Below are 20,465 nucleotides of genomic sequence, written 5' to 3' on the forward strand. Positions count from 1 at the left end.
GATACAGTAAAGGGTAATGATACAGTAAAGGGTAATGATACAGTAAAGGGTAATGATACAGTAAAGGGTAATGATACAGTAAAGGGTAATGATACAGTAAAGGGTAATGATACAGTAAAGGGTAATGATACAGTAAAGGGTAATGATACAGTAAAGGGTAATGATACAGTAAAGGGTAATGATACAGTAAAGGGTAATGATACAGTAAAAGTAATGATACAGTAACAGTAAAAGGGTAATGATACAGTAAAGGGTAATGATACAGTAAAGGGTAATGATACAGTAAAGGGTAATGATACAGTAAAGGGTAATGATACAGTAAAGGGTAATGATACAGTAAAGGGTAATGATACAGTAAAGGGTAATGATACAGTAAAGGGTAATGATACAGTAAAGGGTAATGATACAGTAAAGGGTAATGATACAGTAAAGGGTAATGATACAGTAAAGGGTAATGATACAGTAAAGGGTAATGATACAGTAAAGGGTAATGATACAGTAAAGGGTAATGATACAGTAAAGGGTAATGATACAGTAAAGGGTAATGATACAGTAAAGGGTAATGATACAGTAAAGGGTAATGATACAGTAAAGGGTAATGATACAGTAAAGGGTAATGATACAGTAAAGAGTAATGATACAGTAAAGGTAATGATACAGTAAAGGAATGATACAGTAAAGGTAATGATACAGTAAAGGGTAATGATACAGTAAAGGGTAATGATACAGTAAAGAGTAATGATACAGTAAAGGGTAATGATACAGTAAAGGGTAATGATACAGTAAAGGGTAATGATACAGTAAAGGGTAATGATACAGTAAAGGGTAATGATACAGTAAAGGGTAATGATACAGTAAAGGGTAATGATACAGTAAAGAGTAATGATACAGTAAAGAGTAATGATACAGTAAAGGGTAATGATACAGTAAAGGGTAATGATACAGTAAAGGGTAATGATACAGTAAAGGGTAATGATACAGTAAAGGGTAATGATACAGTAAAGGGTAATGATACAGTAAAGGGTAATGATACAGTAAAGGGTAATGATACAGTAAAGGGTAATGATACAGTAAAGGGTAATGATACAGTAAAGGGTAATGATACAGTAAAGGGTAATGATACAGTAAAGGGTAATGATACAGTAAAGGGTAATGATACAGTAAAGGGTAATGATACAGTAAAGGGTAATGATACAGTAAAGGGTAATGATACAGTAAAGGGTAATGATACAGTAAAGAGTAATGATACAGTAAAGGGTAATGATACAGTAAAGAGTAATGATACAGTAAAGGGTAATGATACAGTAAAGGGTAATGATACAGTAAAGGGTAATGATACAGTAAAGGGTAATGATACAGTAAAGGGTAATGATACAGTAAAGGGTAATGATACAGTAAAGGGTAATGATACAGTAAAGGGTAATGATACAGTAAAGGGTAATGATACAGTAAAGGGTAATGATACAGTAAAGGGTAATGATACAGTAAAGGGTAATGATACAGTAAAGGGTAATGATACAGTAAAGGGTAATGATACAGTAAAGGGTAATGATACAGTAAAGGGTAATGATACAGTAAAGGGTAATGATACAGTAAAGGGTAATGATACAGTAAAGGGTAATGATACAGTAAAGGGTAATGATACAGTAAAGGGTAATGATACAGTAAAGGGTAATGATACAGTAAAGGGTAATGATACAGTAAAGGGTAATGATACAGTAAAGGGTAATGATACAGTAAAGGTAATGATACAGTAAAGGGTAATGATACAGTAAAGGGTAATGATACAGTAAAGAGTAATGATACAGTAAAGGGTAATGATACAGTAAAGGGTAATGATACAGTAAAGGGTAATGATATCAGTAAAGGGTAATGATACAGTAAAGGGTAATGATACAGTAAAGGTAATGATACAGTAAAGGGTAATGATACAGTAAAGGTATGTACAGTAAAGGGTAATGATACAGTAAAGGGTAATGATACAGTAGGTAATGATACAGTAAAGGGTAATGATACAGTAAAGAGTATTGATACAGATAAAGGGTAATGATACAGTAAAGGGTAATGATACAGTATAGGGTAATGATACAGTAAAGGGTAAAGTAGAAGTAAATATAGTGTCAATGCAGTTTAAGTGCAGTTTTAATTATAAACATATTAATTACTTCAAAATTAATATTAATAATAGCTTTAAAGTCTTCCTGTTGATTAAATGTATTTCTGAATGTATGCACACATTGCAGAATTTAGCTCATGACTGAGGTGATTACTTCCCCTCTTAGCAAGTTATTATTATTTATCAGATGTAGATGAATGTTTAAGTTGAGATTTAACTTAAGATTTAGTTGGATATCTACTTGCAGTTCAGATTGAGAATCAATAAAGAGTTGCCTTTCAATTATAAATCTTGGACAAAATAAAAAGAAATGAGAAATATCCTCAACAGAGCTGCAACAGATACAAGATGCATTATCAATAAGATGATCACTATATAAATCTGAATTTAATTGACTTGCTTGGTTTTTAAGTTGGTATAAAATTATATTAAATGATCTAGATCCACTATATCTAAAAGCATCAGTACATAATTCATCAGCATTAGTGGGTATGGCATGACGGACTAGCTCCCTCTTAAGTTCACATGATGATCTCATAGCATAATAAATTACAATGTACATTCATTTCAAATGAGATTTTATGAAATCAGTCTAAGAAGTTTTTGTTTTTGCCTTGGTGAGCAAAAATGAAAACATCGAGACGAGTTTCATAATATCTCATATAAAATGGACACAAATTTAAAGATGCTCCACCGCCGATAGAGCATAAACTGTACTCATCATTTGAATAATGGCTGATGTTTAATCGTGTATATATATTGTATGTCTAATTAACACAAAAAACAATATAAAATAATTTATCAAGCTTTTGGTGCATGCGCAGTCAGTTCTTCATTCCATATAGGACATAGTGTCATGGAATTTTTTCGGGATGCAATTAATTATTTTTAATATTTTTATCTTGAACTAAAATTAGAAGCTCAAACTTTTTAATGGTGGTAATGGTGTAAATTAAGTAACTTTTGTAGCTGAAGAAAATACTAATTCGTCTGCTCCTGTTTTTGATAGAGAAAAAATACAATTTGTCAGCGGTGGAGCATATTTAAGAATCTTTTTATCACATTGCTACAAATACTGTACCTACAAAACAAAGATTTTCACGTCAAAATGTACGCTGGACTTCCAGTAGAGGCCGCCATTGTGTCCCGCCGTCATGGTAATACTGACGTCACGTTATTTTCCTAACGTCATTTCATTATTTCTGTCTGATGTCACAATGAACTTCCAGCCAATGAAAATCGCTCCAGGTTATATTACGCTAGTGACATACACAAAAATATAACACGAAATCACTGGATATCAGGCAGATTATGTAACAAAGATAAATGTACAAATTCATAATTTTTGTCTCCAACATGGTTTGGGAAAACAATATCTAGATGTTTCTTTGTTGACAACTGTAAACGCGTGGTAAGGGCCCATACATATAAGTTCATGAAATCGACACCTGTGAAATGTGCAGGTCCCCCTTCAAAATGCACAATAGGGTTGTGTATGAAATAGTGCCGGTAATGACTAAAGTACATGTATGTCAGACAATGAAAAAGGTAATTATCAGTGGTGACGTAAGCAGACTTCCGTAATACAGCAGGAACAGCTCCTTGGAACAAGGTAAAACGGTATTGAGAGAGTCTGGTTTGGAGCTTAATCGATACACATGTATGTTAGTTATACGCTTCTGTTGGGATTTAACTGGTCCAATGGTTTGATTAAAAGATTAAGTCTTGACAGTGGCAGAGTACTATATATCTCTAGTGTGTAAACTGTAAAACACTGGTCAATACTGGAATGGCTTCTGTCTATATATAGACATGTACATTCCACTCACTTAAAATACAACTGTGATCACACAGAGTATCGATCGAAGGCTTAAGCGATTAACATGATCAATGTCTTTTGCTGATAATAATTTGAAGAAAATGTGGAAAATGAATAGTGTTGTATTGTGTTTTGGTGGATTTAACGGACCAAGAATTCATAATGTTGAAAGATTATGCGGGATTCCCACTCCAAGGTAACGTGGTGGTTCGAGAGTATGTTTTGACTGTATACTAATCATTCGTCGTGATTTAAAACACTGATTAGGAAAAAAAATTAGAGACAAAATACAAGGCATATGTTATGCAAATGTATTACAGATTGATATAGAAGTAGTTAATCTATTCTAAAAAGGATTGCCAGGATATATATGATTTCAACTTCAAATGCAGTCGATCACATTAAACGTAGTGTTTCATTACATTAAACATATATTTACTATATACATTATATATGGTCGAGTAAAAAGCAGACTTGGGATTTGATCTAATCACAGGCATTTGCATATTTTTTTTAATCATATCAGATATGACAGGGATATTTGCTTATGTCTTTAGCATAACAAAGACGCCCTGGTTTTAATCATAATTTTATAATTAAGCTGTATTTGGCTGTGATACATGCATACCCATGTTTCTACTACAATATAGGCAGCTGTCATTCAACTCTACCAAATAAACAATGCAGCTGTTGATCAACAATTTAGTTATATACCACACGTTGTATAAACTCTACGCGACACGGTGAACTTTGACCGAACTACTTATTCCTCAGTGACACGGGGCCGCGGTGCCCGAGTGGTTAAGATGTCCCGACATATTACCACAAACCCTCCACCTCTGGGATGCTGGTTCGAATCCTATGTGGGGCAGTTGCCAGGTACTGACCGCTGGCCGGTGGTTTTTCTCCGGGTACTCCGGTTTTCCTCCACCAACAAACCTGGCACGTCCTTATATGACCCTAGCTGTTAATAGGACGTAAAACTAAACAAACCAAACCAAACCTCAGTGACATGTCAACTTTTGTTAACGACGTCATCAATAATCGAGTGACGTCATGCTATGTTGGGATTGCCGCTTGACAACAAAAACTGCTGCTGGAAAGCGTACAGTATACTAATGTGTCAAAATGTGATATTTTTATGTGTGAAATTATTTGTATAATAATCTGTGTAATTCGTTTTGACGGAAAAGGATCGATGTTACTGGTGAGTTTGGAAGATTAATACGGTTCTGCCGTGCGCTTGCTTTTTGAAAATATAGTCCGACAATGAGTGTTATATTGCTTAAGCAGCTTTGAAAAATTAAACTAAATGTGACGGCAAATGAGAACTATTTTATCCTGAAGTTGTTACTAATTAGAAGAATGACATGGATTCTGTATCAAAATATAACTTTTGAATATTAATTAGTGCCTTTTTGCTGATGAAAATATAATAATAAAAAAATATCACTATATAACTTGATTTGATTTAAACATATTTTATTGCCAAATGTTTATATATATCTCATTTGCATATCTCGGCAAATACACGTTATACATTATCCTCGTCGTATTTCTATCGACCAAAAGTGGATGTAATTGTGGTCGAAACAGGTCACACAACGAGTGGTTGTTAGATGTAGAATTTATTCCACATGAGTGAGTTATTCTTTTAAAGTTGCAAAGGACACTCGCTAAAGCTCGCGTCTTTTGTAACTTTTAAACATAACTCACTCGTGTGGAATAAATTCTACATCTAACAAGCACTCGTTGTGTAACCTCTATAAATTTACACATTGTCATTCTAAACTTTTGAAGGTAGTTAGTTTCGTGGCAATGGAGCGAAGACATTGTCAGATTAATGGGAATAATCTATGCACCATGTGATACCTGTAATCTTCCCGCTAAAATGACGTTAGCGAGGGATATAATCTTTTAACGTCATTCCATCACCCATTGAAACAATAGTCCCTCACAAACCTTATCAGATATCACATGGTACGTGAATTATTCCCATTACATCACTTCTTAGTTTCTTTTGCATGTGTCAAATAATACAGTGGGGTAGAACAGAAAACAAATTTCTCGAACCGGTATTCTGATCTGACGGAGTGAATCAGAGTCTTACCAGTACATGTAGATATAAGTTTCATCAAAGGGGATCTGTCACTTTTTCGATGTTTTGCTTTGTTGGTAAGTATAAAATTCAACTAAAGATATACACATGTAGAATATGATTCCATTCTTCACTGGATGAAACAAAGAAGAGCTGTCAAAATTTGAGAACATTTTTTTTATTTCTAAAGCACACTAAAAATCACACACACACAAAACACACACAAAATCCAATACCAATTCTATTGTTCAAATTTTTATTTCCGTTTACTGAAATTATTTGGAAGATTTAGTACAAATGATATTAATTTTACAATAGGCCGAACACTTGACTATTGTACGTCTTAGATTTGACTAGAGACCACTTCCTGTCTGATGTAACGTATCTATCAGTTAGGTTCGCTTACTTGTGTAAAGTACTAGTAGCACTACTTACTGTATAACTGATATGCTTGTGTTGAGTAACTTGTTGAATAAAACATGGCTGTTCGATATACATGGTTGTTGTCTAGCTGCTGCATTGTGTGTGCTATAGAAGCCATTAACCCACGTAACATGGTGTCAGAAGCGGTTCAATGAGTGGTAAGAAGATTGAAATTCACAAACATTCATTGAAATTATGAAAATTTACGCAAACGGGCAAGAAAATGAACTTTTTTTCCCAGACGAGGTGTAAACATGCTTTGACCATGCGGTTCCCGCCATTTTACCAGTGTAGCCAATTTATGTGATGAGTGATTTACGTGAGGATAACTAACTGTTTATCACATTTAATCATCATGAGTACTCCACCCCAAGTACAAGTTCAACCCATGTTGGTACATGTTCCTTCCAATTTGCCGTTCCCTACAAAGTTAGACATGAAGGGAAACCTGTCTGTCAATTGGAAAAAGTTCGAACGTGTTTGGGAAAATTATGAAGTGGCTACAGGCCTACAGAGTAAGCCAAAAGAACTCAGAACAGCAACGTTGTTAACATGTATCGGTTCCGAAGCGTTAGAAATATATGACGGCCTCACCTTCGATACAGATGTTGATAAGAAGGATATAGACAAAGTCCTGGAGAAATTCAAAGTATTCTGCATTGGCCAAACCAACGAAATTTATGAGCGTTTCATGTTCAACAAAAGAGATCAGGCTAAAGGAGAAACCATTGATGAGTATGTTGCTGCCTTAAGATCATTAGCAAAATCATGTAAATACGGAGCGTTGGAAAACGAACTTATCAGAGACAGAATTGTTATGGGACTAGTAGACAACAATACAAGAAAGAAACTTCTACAGGAAAGAAAACTTGATTTGAAGAAATGTATAGACATCTGTCGTACGTATGAGAAAACAACTGTACAGATGAAGGAAATACAAGGCACAGAGGAAGTGCATTTTGTTAAGAAGAAGTTCAAACCCTCAGATAGGAAAACTGATCATGAAATAGACTGTAACTTTTGTGGCCTCAGACATGAGAGAAACAAACAAGTATGCCCAGCTGTTGGTAAAAGATGTCACAAGTGTGGAAAGACTGGACATTTTGAAAAAAAATGCAGAACAGACATCAGACATAAAAGAAAGGAAAACACCAAAGGGAAACCTATAGCTAGTAAAGGAAAACAGAGAAAACAAAATGTTCACAACATCAGTGATACATCTGAAGATGAAGAATTCATGTTTTCTGTTGAAGAGGTAAATTCCTTAGGTTCAAAACGTATAAACGCAGTTATGAAAGTCCACAAGAAAAACATTGACTTTCAATTAGATTGTGGGTCTTCTGTAAATGTATTACCAGCTAGTGTGTATGCTCGTGCATGCTATGACAGAAAGTTCTTGAAGTTACAACACACCAACAAGAGACTAATTATGTTCAACAAGAGTGAAAGTAAACCCATAGGGAAGAGAACTCTAACAGTGAAAAATCCTAGGACAAACCAGGCTTATGATGTGGAGTTTGTCATTGTAAAGGGAGATGTACACCCTATCTTAGGATCTTCAGACATTCAAAGAATGGACTTGATCAGAGTACAAACTGAAAACATACAGGAGAAAACAGCTGAGACTGAAACAATAAACATTGTTGAAACAAGGGAAATAACTCTAACAGACATGGAGAAAATGGGTGTTTTCAAAGGAGAAGGTTCACTAGAAGGGAAACTACATTTGGAAACAGATAATTCCGTAACTCCAGTGAAGTTACCAGTCAGGAAACTTCCTATTTCTGTGAAACCTAAAGTAAAGGAAGAGTTGGAACGTCTTATTAGTAAGGATGTGATAGAAGCGGTGAAAACTCCAACGGACTGGATCTCTTCTATGGTTGTTGTGACCAAGCCATCTGGGAAGATCAGACTTTGTATAGATCCTAAACCCCTGAATAAGGCTTTGAAGAGAAATAACTACACTATGCCAACCCTTGATGACGTATTGCCAGAACTAAGTAAGGCAAAAATATTTACTGTAGCGGATGCTAAAAATGGATTTTGGCACGTGTCTTTGGATGAGGAGAGTAGCGTACTCACAACATTTGGTACACCATGGGGGCGTTTTAAATGGAAACGAATGCCATTCGGAATCTCACCTGCTCCGGAAGAGTTTCAACGTCGTATTGATGAGAGCTTAGAAGGCTTGAAAGGTGTTAAAGCTATACATGATGACATTTTGATATATGGATCTGGAGATACAGATGAGGAAGCTTTGGTGGATCACGAGGCTAACCTTCGTGCATTTCTACAGAGATGTGTGGAAAAGAACATTAAACTCAACAAGGAGAAATTAAAGTTGAGAAGGACCAGTTGTGACATATATGGGACATAACATTACGAGAAATGGATTGGAATTGGATCCGGAACGAACCAGAGCTATCACTGAAATGAAAACACCTACATCAAAATCTGAAGTTAAACGACTGTTAGGTATGGTCAATTTCGTACAGAAATTCGCAGTGATGTCGAGTATTACTACACCACTACGTCAGCTCATCAAACAGGATGTAGAGTTCATATGGAATGAGGAACATGATCAGGCATTTGAGGAGGTAAAACATCTTCTAACCAACGCACCTGTACTTAGCTATTTTGACCCTACTAAAGACACTGTCTTGCAATGTGATGCTTCACAAACTGGATTGGGAGCATGTTTGTTACAGGAAGGACACCCTGTATGCTATGCATCGCGTGCACTTACACAGACAGAAGAAAGATATGCACAAATAGAAAAAGAACTATTAGCTGTTGTGTTTGGAATGGAAAAGTTTGAAACCTATACATATGGTAGGAAAGTTGTTGTAGAATCTGATCACAAACCTTTAGAGATAATTTGTCGCAAGAATCTTCTCTCTGCTCCAAAACGTTTGCAACGTATGCTTCTCAGACTTCAGAAGTTTGATATTGAAGTTGTATATACACCTGGGACGCAACTGTACATGGCTGACACGCTTAGTCGAGCTTACATTGAAAATTCCAGATCAGTAACAGAGGAGCAATTGGAATATGTGAATGTGATCCTCCCTATCACAGAAACTAGGTACAAGCGGCTAAGAGCTTACACTGAACAGGATGATGTTCTACGAGAACTTAAGACAGTGATTCTGAGAGGATGGCCAGATCAGCGAGACCAAGTACCAAAGTACTTGCATACATACTTCACGTTTCGAGATGAATTAACTGTTCAAAATGGGCTTATCTACAAGGGCGATAGAGTTGTCGTTCCTGAATCTGAGAGGATGGATCTCATTGAAACCTCGCATTCCCATATCGGTATCCAAGGTTGTATTCGTCGGATACGCGAATGTTTGTACTGGCCAGGAATGTACAATGATATTGAACAGTTTGTAAACAAATGTGATATTTGTAATTCTCATGGAGCTTCTCAGCAAAAGGAACCTTTGATTAGTCACGAAATCACAAACAGACCATGGCAAAAGATAGGAATAGATATCTTCACGCTTAATCAACGAGATTTTCTTATCACTGTTGACTATTTTTCCAACTATTTTGAGGTTGATCGTCTTCATGATAAAACTGCGAGAGAAGTCATTGGAAAGTTAAAACCTCACCTGGCAAGACATGGCATACCAGATTCTGTCATGACTGATAATGGACAACCATTTGGATCAGCTGAATTCAGCATGTTCGCAGAGAAATATGGTTTTGAGCACCTAACCAGCTCCCCGCTTTATCCTCAGTCAAATGGAAAAGTGGAGAAGGCAGTCCATACGGCAAAACGTATAATGACTAAAACCATCGCGGATGAAGGAGATCCATATTTGGCTTTATTAAACTGGAGAAACACACCTTCAGAAGGTACAAACAGCTCTCCAGTTCAACGATTGTTCAGCAGGAGAACAAAAACACAGCTACCTACAGCCTCCCAGCTATTGGAGCCTCAAGTTCCACATAACGTACGAGATCAGCTAGTGCGTAATAAGGCTAAACAAGCTTACTACTTTGACAGAGGTTCAAAGGAACTTCCATCTTTGAAATGTGGTGACACAGTCCGTATTAAGCCACATGGACATCATAAGCAATGGGAGAAGGCAGTTGTTGAGAATCAGTGTGATATTCGCTCATATAATGTGCGTACGGAGGATGGTCGAGAGTACAGACGAAACAGGAAACACTTACGTAAAACTAGAGAACCACCACCTACTGCTAGGTATGAACTATCACAGGATGATATGGTAGTACACCCTACTACAGAACCAGAACAATTCTTGCGTAAGTCTGTAACTACGTCTCGCTCTGCTTCAGACAATCCTAAGACTAGTTTGTTTAAAGAGCATACTATGGAACCACATGTGGTGACCACCAAGGAACCGGATGTGACATCAGCACCATCACCAGTGGTACCACCTCCTATTCCAGCACCTAGAGTGACCAGATCTGGAAGGATTGTGAAGGCACCAACCCGCCTAGATGTGTGATGTTCTTATAGACAGACTGTGTATATTTGTAAATATTCAAGTTTTGTGTTCGCGTTTAAAAGACTTATAATTCGTGTTTTCTAGTCAAACATCTTCATGCTAAGTTAGAAAGACAACAGACAATCTAGTGCAGTGAAACAAATTTATTTCTAATTATTCAGTTTTGAGTTTGTGTTCAATCAGCTACAGATAAACAAATGAACATTCAAGCTTAAGTGATTCTACAATTTACGAACTGTAATTGTGTTCTAGAGACAGTAAAAATACAAAGACATTTATCTGGTAATTTAAACTTATATGCTGAAGTATATTTCTAATAACTTGCAGTTATGATTTATAAATATACTATTGTGTTCTTAGATATCATATTCTTTGGTATGGTAAAGATTATCTAGAAGATAATAATTTAGTATATTTTATGCTGTATGCTTAAGGAGGGGGATGTAACGTATCTATCAGTTAGGTTCGCTTACTTGTGTAAAGTACTAGTAGCACTACTTACTGTATAACTGATATGCTTGTGTTGAGTAACTTGTTGAATAAAACATGGCTGTTCGATATACATGGTTGTTGTCTAGCTGCTGCATTGTGTGTGCTATAGAAGCCAGTAACCCACGTAACAATATATAGCCAGTGACGAAATGACGTCACATATGCATCCTTTTCTGTATCTTTTATTTTTACTTCTTATTCTTCTTTCATCACTCACACATATGATTTACGTGTATCTTATACAGTAACATGAATATATATATGCTAACTTACAATGCCACTGCCAAACGCCGATCAATACCTTCCGGTTTAGCACACGTGTACCGATATCGATTATGTGTATTATAGAACGTTCCGCACGGGTAACGATGTCTAAACACGTGTTAACTGACCGAAACGGGCACACACTTATATAAGCCACAGTTATAAATAGTGTGAACCAGGCTGGTACGTACACGCTAGTACGTACATGTACGTTTGTGCATTATCCGGAAGTGCATATTAATATCTCCATGCAGACACTGGATGTACAGCGCCTATTAATGTAGATCTCTGTTAACACTTATAATATAGTGTACATTTTGGACACAATATGGGGATTTCGTTTTAGGTAATCCACGTCATTGTTTACTGATTTTGGGCAATCGTAAGCTCAGAAGTGTTATTTATTATAATGCAAGAATTGAATGACATAATCTTTCTATTAATTTTAGTTAAAGAAGAGGACTGGTGAAGACAAGCGAGATCAAGCGACTTGGCGAAATATTCCCAAAAGAATTGCTATGGTCAAACACGCCATTCTCGGGTAAATATTTTCACACGGTACACAGTCTTTATGAATATGTACAGTCATGTAAGTGAGGATTACTGAATGTGCATAAGTCAAACTCCTTAGGGAGGGCCGAGACAAGATAGATACATGTATCCCAACGAAAAACACGTTTGATTTTTAAAAAGATGATCTGTCAGAAATTACTTTGCATTTAATTAACCATCACTGGACCATTTAGTATTCTGATGAAGTCATTGACAATGCACACGTTTTCACGATGGTAAACATCTCCGTAAAAAGATAATATTTTACAGAAAAGCAGGAATATGTAATTAGGACGAAAATGTGAAAGATGACTAATGACTGATAGAACAACATAGCATGCCCACTGTACAGTATACATGTATGACAGATGAAGACATATCGATTACTAGTACATAACTACATGTGTGTACGGTCGATCATCACATATGCGTTTATGTTGGTTATTGTTTTATTGTGGTTTATGGCGAGCTATGACACGGCAACTATAATCACCGTTAAAATGACAGTTCATTTTATGGATTTAATCAATGTAGTGTAACCTAACCAATTTTAAAGCATGTAAATGTAAGAATAAACTATGTCTTTTATGAAATATATGGTCTACTGACTATATATATGCTAGCGCGTATAATGATGATTGTCTACAAATCTATGTCATTTATACAACTATATATTTCATAGATACTTAAACTGATAACAGTGGTCAGAACCACGTGAGTTAAGTACACGTGTACTAATTTAGTCCCCCTTTTGTGCTTTGAACCAAAGTCTTTTCAGCGTTCTGCACGGGTGACTAATTGGTATTGCTTATATGACTAGAATCCATTCATGACTCATGGTCTCACAATATACAATTGTTTTAATTCGTTCCCGGCCATTGCTGCTGGTCGTGCCATAAAAAAAGCACAGACCCCTTTAAAGCTTTAATTGCCATTGATGATTCTCATCAGACGGTAACTACATTATTACTGTAGAGAACAGAAAATGATTGTTAATTTTCAATTTTAAGAACAACGTGATAATTGTTGAAAACCATTTTGTCACGGAAATCATTGCGGCGGCAGTAAATGCCTGTTTCTATGGCATTAAATATTGAATCGTAAAATTCGGGTTGCTATAGTTATTTAATCGTAAAAATCGTGTTGCTATTTATAAATAGATATCGAATCGTGATCCTGTTACTATAGATTTCGAATCGTAGAAATCGCGTTTTTATAGATATCGAATTGTAAAAATCGTGGTCATTCGGTAAGGATAAATAAGATTTAGATATTGCAAGCTGATTGTGATGTAATGATTCGATTGTAAACCTGGATGTAATTCGGGGGGAAAAAAAGATATGAAATTAATGAACGATACAAAAATGTATTCATACATATTAATGTATATTGCATTTGATTACTCGTCGGTTATATAATTTCATTGTAAACTTTAAAGCTAATTTTGTATTATCGTGATTCCAAGCAAATTAATTGGTATCCATGTTTGATCCATTACAAGCTAATTAGCTCCGAGATTATATGCACAGTGTTTATCGATTGCTAGAGATAACCTGGCGTAAATTAACTGTAAATTAATCTTGTATTGTTTTGTAACAACGCTAACTCTATTATTCATACTTTATAGAAATAGGACAGGGATGGGGACATCAAGAGAGAACAGCAGTACACCTGAGTAGGACATCAGGAGAGAAAAACAGTACATATGAGTAGGACATCAGGAGAGAAAAACAGTACATATGAGTAGGACAGCAGGAGAGAAAAACAGTACATATGAGTAGGACAGCAGGAGAGAACGGCAGTACATCTGAGTAGGACAACAGGAGAGAACGGCAGTACATCTGAGTTGGATCTCAGGAGAGAACGGCAGTACATCTAAGTAGGACATCAGGAGAGAACAGCAGTACATCTGAGTCGGACATCAGGAGAGAACAGCAGTACATCTGAGTAGGACATCAGGAGAGAACGGCAGTACATCTGAGTAGGACATCAGGAGAGAACGGCATTACACCTGAGTAGGACATCAGGAGAGAACAGCAGTACATCTGAGTAGGACATCAGGAGAGAACGACAGTACATCTGAGTAGGACATCAGGAGAGAACGGCAGCACATCTGAGTAGGACATCAGGAGAGAACAGCAGTACATCTGAGTAGGACATCAGGAGAGAACATCAGTACATCTGAGTAGGACAACAGGAGAGAACGGCAGTACATCTGAGTAGGATCTCAGGAGAGAACGGCAGTACATCTGAGTAGGACATCAGGAGAGAACATCAGTACATCTGAGTAGGACATCAGGAGAGAACGGCAGTACATCTGAGTAGGACAGGAGAGAACGGCAGTACATCTGAGTAGGACATCAGGAGAGAACAGCAGTACATCTGAGTAGGACATCAGGAGAGAACAGCAGTACATCTGAGTAGGACATCAGGAGAGAACGGCAGTACATCTGAGTAGGACATCAGGAGAGAACGGCAGTACATCTGAGTAGACGGAGGGTATATATAAGGTAATATATTTCAGAGTAATCGTCCATGACGTTGTGCTTATGCAATCTGAAAAAGCAATCAATTCATATAGATTTCAAAATAATGAGTTTTTAATGTCTCTTGTACTTACGACATTATTGGTTTGATTTCCTTGCGTTTCATCCAGAAGCAACTTGTGAGGATTCTTTGAGATAGCAGGATAGGATCTTATAGTTGACAACGGTTGAGTTACATATTTTAGTTATTGAAGTTTTTGTTATACAGGTTTTTTATCTTGAACTTTATCTCAGCGTCTTCTTTGATTTATATTAGGCCAAAATGGGATGTTCAAGGATTTATAAGAAGTGGGAGGATAAGCTAGGAACGCCCTTCGTGAAATATGGATCTCTGGTATCAAGGTATCCTTGGCACGTGCTTGTTGCGTGTGTTGTTATCAACTGCCTGTTAGGAATAGGTCTGGTCCGGATAGAGGCCGAAACAAACACTGAGACCCTCTACACCCCACAGAACAGCCAGTCTAAGACAGATCGAGCCACCGTCCAGTCCATTTTCACAGAGGACAAATCTGGTACCAACTTCTATAGCAAGAGCATTGCAGAGGAAAATCTGTATGCTGACGTTATATTAAAAGCCAAAGATGGTTCTAGTATTCTTACAACAGCATACGTGGACGAAATTGAAAGGATATACAACTATATAAAAGACAATGTTAATATCGCAAGTGGTAGCACCACAGTCGGTCTGTCAAACGTTTGTGCCCTAAGGGGTGGTAACTGTGTCGTTGAAGGTGACGTGGTGTTTAGTTCAGCTTTCCGCACAGCCATGGCTTCAAACACCATAGACTATCCACTATTTAATTTTGAATATCTTAGTGGATTGTTTGGAGGTGCGCAATCATCAGGTGGCTACCTCACTTCCGCTAAGATGGTACGAATGGTGTTCTATCTCCGGCAGGACACAGAAGCAGCATCAGCACTATCAGAGTCTTGGGAAGATAGTTACTTAGAAGTTCTTTCCACAATGTCATCCTCCTTAATGGACATTGCCTATTCAACATCTTCATCTTTGGACGATGAATTAGCGAAAAATGTCGACGGAGATATCGTGTACTTTGCTCTTACTATCACCATGATGCTCACTTACGCCGGAATCGCAACTTCCGGTGGAGACTGTGTTTCCGACAGACAAAATCTTGGTCGGGCAGGCGTTTTAGCAACATGCATCGCTGTCCTTGGATCATTCGGATTCGTCAGTGCTATCGGGATTAAGTTTGTCAGTATTGTTGGAACTCTACCTTTCCTTATCATAGGTAAGCAATAAGAGATGCTTGGAAGTCGTTTGATGTAAGGCCCACAGAATCCCTTGAATATTAATAATGTACACTGTTTGCATGAAGCGTCTGTTATGCTACCTAACACCAAATTAAACATTTGAGTGGGCTGCTACAACTGAATTATTTGAAGCCTTTGCGTCTTTTGCAAGAAGTAATACAAAACACAAACGAAGTGTGTTATGATTAAAAGTGTTATAGAAATAATTTGATCTACCAATATAGTTATACGTTTTATGATCAATTTACAATTGAAAGTAAAAAGATATATACAAACTTTCAAAGTTCACTTGATTTATGTGTTTTTGATCTTCACATCCAATTTTAGTTTTTGCGTTGGCCTATTTGAAATTTAGACTTGGTAACTTTCCGGCATGACTTCCTCGCTCCACGAACAATACCTCGTGTTTTTGTACAATCTTTGGTAGGTATTGGTCTGGATGATATGTTTATCCTGATGTCCTGTCTGGCCGACTGCTCACTAAGTGGATCAATAGAGGACAGGATCAAAGAGACAATGAGGACAGGGGGCGTGGCTATAACCATAACATCAGTGACCGACTTTCTGGCGTTCGCCATTGGAGCATCTGCCTCTTTCATCAGTGTGAGGAACTTCTGCTTATATGCAGGTAGGTTCCCCTCCAATTAAATAAATTCCTCCTTTCTAATTTTGGAATGTCTGAATATGAAGACAACCCCCTCCAAACCAAAGCACTCTGTCAACATAAGTACGCAGATTACTCCTTCCTTCAAAAATTTTTATTGTAAATATATTCGGTACTTTCTGATTAGAGATATGATACAAGTATACTAGTATGTTTTTTTAAAACGTCGTATATTGTGTAACAAAACAACATTAACTGTTATTGCAACAAAATCGATGACTCCCTCCGTTTGCTATTTTGATTTTGTTTTGATGTTATCTCTCACTTTACAGATAAGACGCACTTGTTTCTGTTTCGTTTATAAAATATTCACCTGTCTATCTATAGGGAGCTTAGGAATGCAAATAGAATATTTAATTTATTTCATTTTTTCACATGTTCAAATACGCTTCTTCTGCCTATTTAACATAGTAAGTTTAAGCGGGAAGTATATAGATAATTTAGGCATTAGTTATCAAACTCATACATTAAAAATACGTTCTTTTTCTTTAGGATTTGCTGTCATCTTCTGCTATATCAACCAACTGACTTTCTTTGTTCCGTGCATGGTAATCAATGAACGCCGAGTTGCTCGAAGTGCACACTGCGGAACATGTCGTCAAATAAAATCTCGCGAGGAGTTACGAGAGGAAGGAAAATCTAAATACCATGTTTTTCTTTGTGGCGGAAAAGCGCCGAAGAACAGAAAAGACAACGAAAGTCCTTTGGAGAAGTACCCCAAGCTACTGTTCCAATATATCGTGGAACATATTCCAGGAAAAACTGCAATAGTTGTGATTTTCATTGCATATCTAGCGGCAACAGTCTACGGAATTACAAATTTCAAACGAGGCTTGCTTCTTAGTAATTTAGTTAAAGAGGATTCCTATTTCTATACCTACAGTAAGCTCCTTGAAGGCCATTTCACACAGGAGTTCACCATAGGATTTACGATCACATCCACTCAAGTTTACTCTGATGCTACCACACAAAGTCGGATTGCCGATTTGTTATCGATTGCAAAAGCAGACACTGATATCAATCCCAATGTAGCATTCGACTGGTTGACGGACTACAAAAGTTCCGGATCATACAGTGATACGAGTGAGACAAGTTTTATAGCTGGTCTCAAAACGTTTTTGACCACCCGAACAGACCACGCCAATGACGTAGTGTTTAATAGTGCTGAGACAAGCATTGTTGGTGCCAGGTTTTATGTACTGACCAACAATCTACCCGAATCTGAACAACAAGGCAACATCATGTTGCGAATGCGGGAGGTGGCTTACAATTCCCCTTTACCAGCTGTTTGTTTTTCATGGCCGTTTGTATTTTTTGATGAGTATGCTTCCGTGTTTCAGATAACATTAACAACAGTCGGGGTGGCAATAGCCGCCATGTTTGTGGTTACCATAGTATTCATGCCACATCCTTTACTTGTCACGTGCGTGACCGTTACCATGGTTATGATCAGCGCTGGTATGTTTGGCTTTATGTACTATTGGGACCTTACGTTGAGTGTAATAACAATGATAGATATTGTGATGAGTATCGGGTTTTCTGTAGACTTCAGTGCACATATTTGCCATGCCTACATAACTGTAGATGGCACAACACGAAAAGAAAGAGTCCACAATGCATTAGAACGAGCAGGTGGACCTATCATCAATGCTGCTCTTTCCTCGATCATTGGTATCTTAATTTTGGCATTTTCGTCGTCATATATATTCAGAAGTTTTTTCAAGCTCATGTTTTTGGTTATGGTTTTTGGATTGGCGCATGCGTTGCTTTTACTTCCGCTCGTGTTTTCATTGGTGGGACCTGTGACGGAAGGAGTAACGTCTGTCACGCCCACACACAAAGAAATAAACGGCAAGGCAACAGGCGTGCCGTCCGGACATCAAACCGATTCTAATGGTAAAAAATCCGAAACAAGAGAACTGGATAAAGTCTTTATTCCAGTATCAAATGATTCGAAGTCGAACGGTACAAACAATGTGTAGACTTTGTCGGAAGAGAGATAACTCTTTGCATTATATTGAGCAGAGACAAAATAGGGTCCAACACTACAGCATGATGAACTCAAAATCAGTTTCTATCGCACACGTGTTTAAAAATTGCTACAACGGAAACGTCTAAAACTGTTGAATCTCAGGTACAATGTACTTGTGTTGTAAACTGGTCCTTTACTGTCTATATCGAATTTGTTCTATCAGCATTTAAACCACCTAGTCATGATCATCAGTACAAGTAATTTAATTTGCTTTATTTTATTATCTTATTCCCGTTTAGATTCGAACAATATAAGTTACTTTGTTTATAAAATGAAAGTAGAAACGAATACAACTCATTATGAGGTATGCCAAAGTCGGCAAAATAGGATAAAAATGAAGAAAAAATCTTTTCAGTTTAGATAAAAGGAAAGTGATATTGATTTTATCTAAACCGCATCGCGTGTTGTTTGGAAAGGAATTAAATGGTACACGGATGTATAGCTAGGCGGCGAGGAACCTAAAGATAATCATGAGTATTAAATGTCAGAGATTTATTGGTTTCCTCTTCTTTAATATCAATGGTAAGGATCAATTTTAAAACAAATTCGAATCGCGAACAATAATGGAGGATGCACATGCAACTAGTGGTATTCATTTGACTACGAAAATCACCCTTTGGTAAAATGCATTATAAAAGATCACAACATATTGCAGATGGAACTATCTTGTATTTATGCCTGTTTTTTATTATTAATATTATAAATGCTGTTTAACCACTAGTGCCATAATATAATCTGATGTACCGTTTTTAATGTTTAATTTTTGCATATCACATATTTACAAATACATAGGACATCAACTCCAATTTGACAGGAAATATACATTTCATTTCAATCGCAATGGAAAAAACCCATCAGAAACATAACATAGCAAGCTGAGGCAGTATGTAGAAAAAATGATATTTTGGTGAAGATGAATTTACGAATTACAAAAGTAATTTATCATCGCAGAACTAATTTATCAAATATAGTAATTCGTAAATTTAATGCACTTGTGTTATATGATATCAACTTAGTATTAAATTAAATATTTTATACAAATTTGCTTTTCTTTGGTAAATGAAATGTAATATATAGTCCAGCTATAGGTGTTGAATTATTATATCATGCTGTAATGAAAATATATAGTTTGTTGATTTTTTAGATACAGTTTTTCAGCTGGGATGTGTTATCATTACAGAAGAAGAAACATAATATGTATTGTTAGTTGACTTCATTTGCTTTTAAAATAATTCTAAATTAAGTACATTTGTTATTAATCATCTTTGTTTGTAGGAAAACTTAAAAAGTGACATGCGCTTTTATACTCATTCATAAGAAGGGAGATAACTCTTTTAAAGATAAACCAAAATCTGAACTAGGTTTCTGTTGTTAAGTTTATCCTATTTGATATTACTGTTGTGTTTTGTTCGTTGTCTCGATGACTGTTTCCCTCTATACATAATGGATGCCTATTTTGGTTTTTCATTAAATACATGGGTTTGGCATGCACGTGCATTTTATTTTTAATAGATAAATACTGTATTTTGTGAGGTTTTGTTTTGTTCTGTTTTTGTTTTGTGGTTTTTTTATCGATATCAACTGATATTTTTTTTATGTTGTACATGAAAATGCATGAAAGTCATATAAAATTTATATATATATAAGAATTCAATATCTGCCTTTAAAGCATAAAAATATCCTTAGACCTTAGATCCAAT

At 36.4% G+C, this 20,465-nt stretch overlaps 1 protein-coding gene across 6 annotated transcripts; it reads left to right on the forward strand.

Moving 5' to 3' along the window:
* The first annotated feature begins 3,665 nt into the window (after positions 1-3,665).
* On the forward strand, positions 3,666-20,250 carry LOC138318122 (patched domain-containing protein 3-like). Of its 6 annotated transcripts, none has more exons than XM_069260234.1 (6): positions 3,666-3,728; positions 12,146-12,237; positions 13,876-14,758; positions 15,051-16,047; positions 16,497-16,697; positions 17,226-20,250. In XM_069260234.1, exons 4-6 carry the CDS (start codon positions 15,057-15,059, stop codon positions 18,713-18,715), a joined length of 2,682 nt encoding a protein of 893 aa, XP_069116335.1. In that variant the 5' UTR covers positions 3,666-3,728; positions 12,146-12,237; positions 13,876-14,758; positions 15,051-15,056; the 3' UTR covers positions 18,716-20,250. The 6 variants fall into 6 exon arrangements, with proteins under 6 accessions (XP_069116335.1, XP_069116337.1, XP_069116339.1 ...); XM_069260236.1 differs by lacking the exon at positions 3,666-3,728 and adding an exon at positions 3,764-4,131; XM_069260238.1 differs by lacking the exon at positions 3,666-3,728 and adding an exon at positions 5,002-5,142.
* The last annotated feature ends 215 nt before the right edge of the window (positions 20,251-20,465 follow it).

The sequence above is a fragment of the Argopecten irradians genome, chromosome 3 (assembly GCF_041381155.1).
Source record: "Argopecten irradians isolate NY chromosome 3, Ai_NY, whole genome shotgun sequence".
Taxonomy (NCBI): domain Eukaryota; kingdom Metazoa; phylum Mollusca; class Bivalvia; order Pectinida; family Pectinidae; genus Argopecten; species Argopecten irradians.

Excerpts from the sequence above, each read along its gene's own strand:
- LOC138318122 (XM_069260234.1), top strand. The coding sequence starts at position 15,057 with ATGGGATGTTCAAGGATTTATAAGAAGTGGGAGGATAAGCTAGGAACG. Across the intron at positions 16,048-16,496 it reads TCTACCTTTCCTTATCATAG|GTATTGGTCTGGATGATATG; the intron begins GTAAGCAATAAG and ends AATCTTTGGTAG. Across the intron at positions 16,698-17,225 it reads GAACTTCTGCTTATATGCAG|GATTTGCTGTCATCTTCTGC; the intron begins GTAGGTTCCCCT and ends CTTTTTCTTTAG.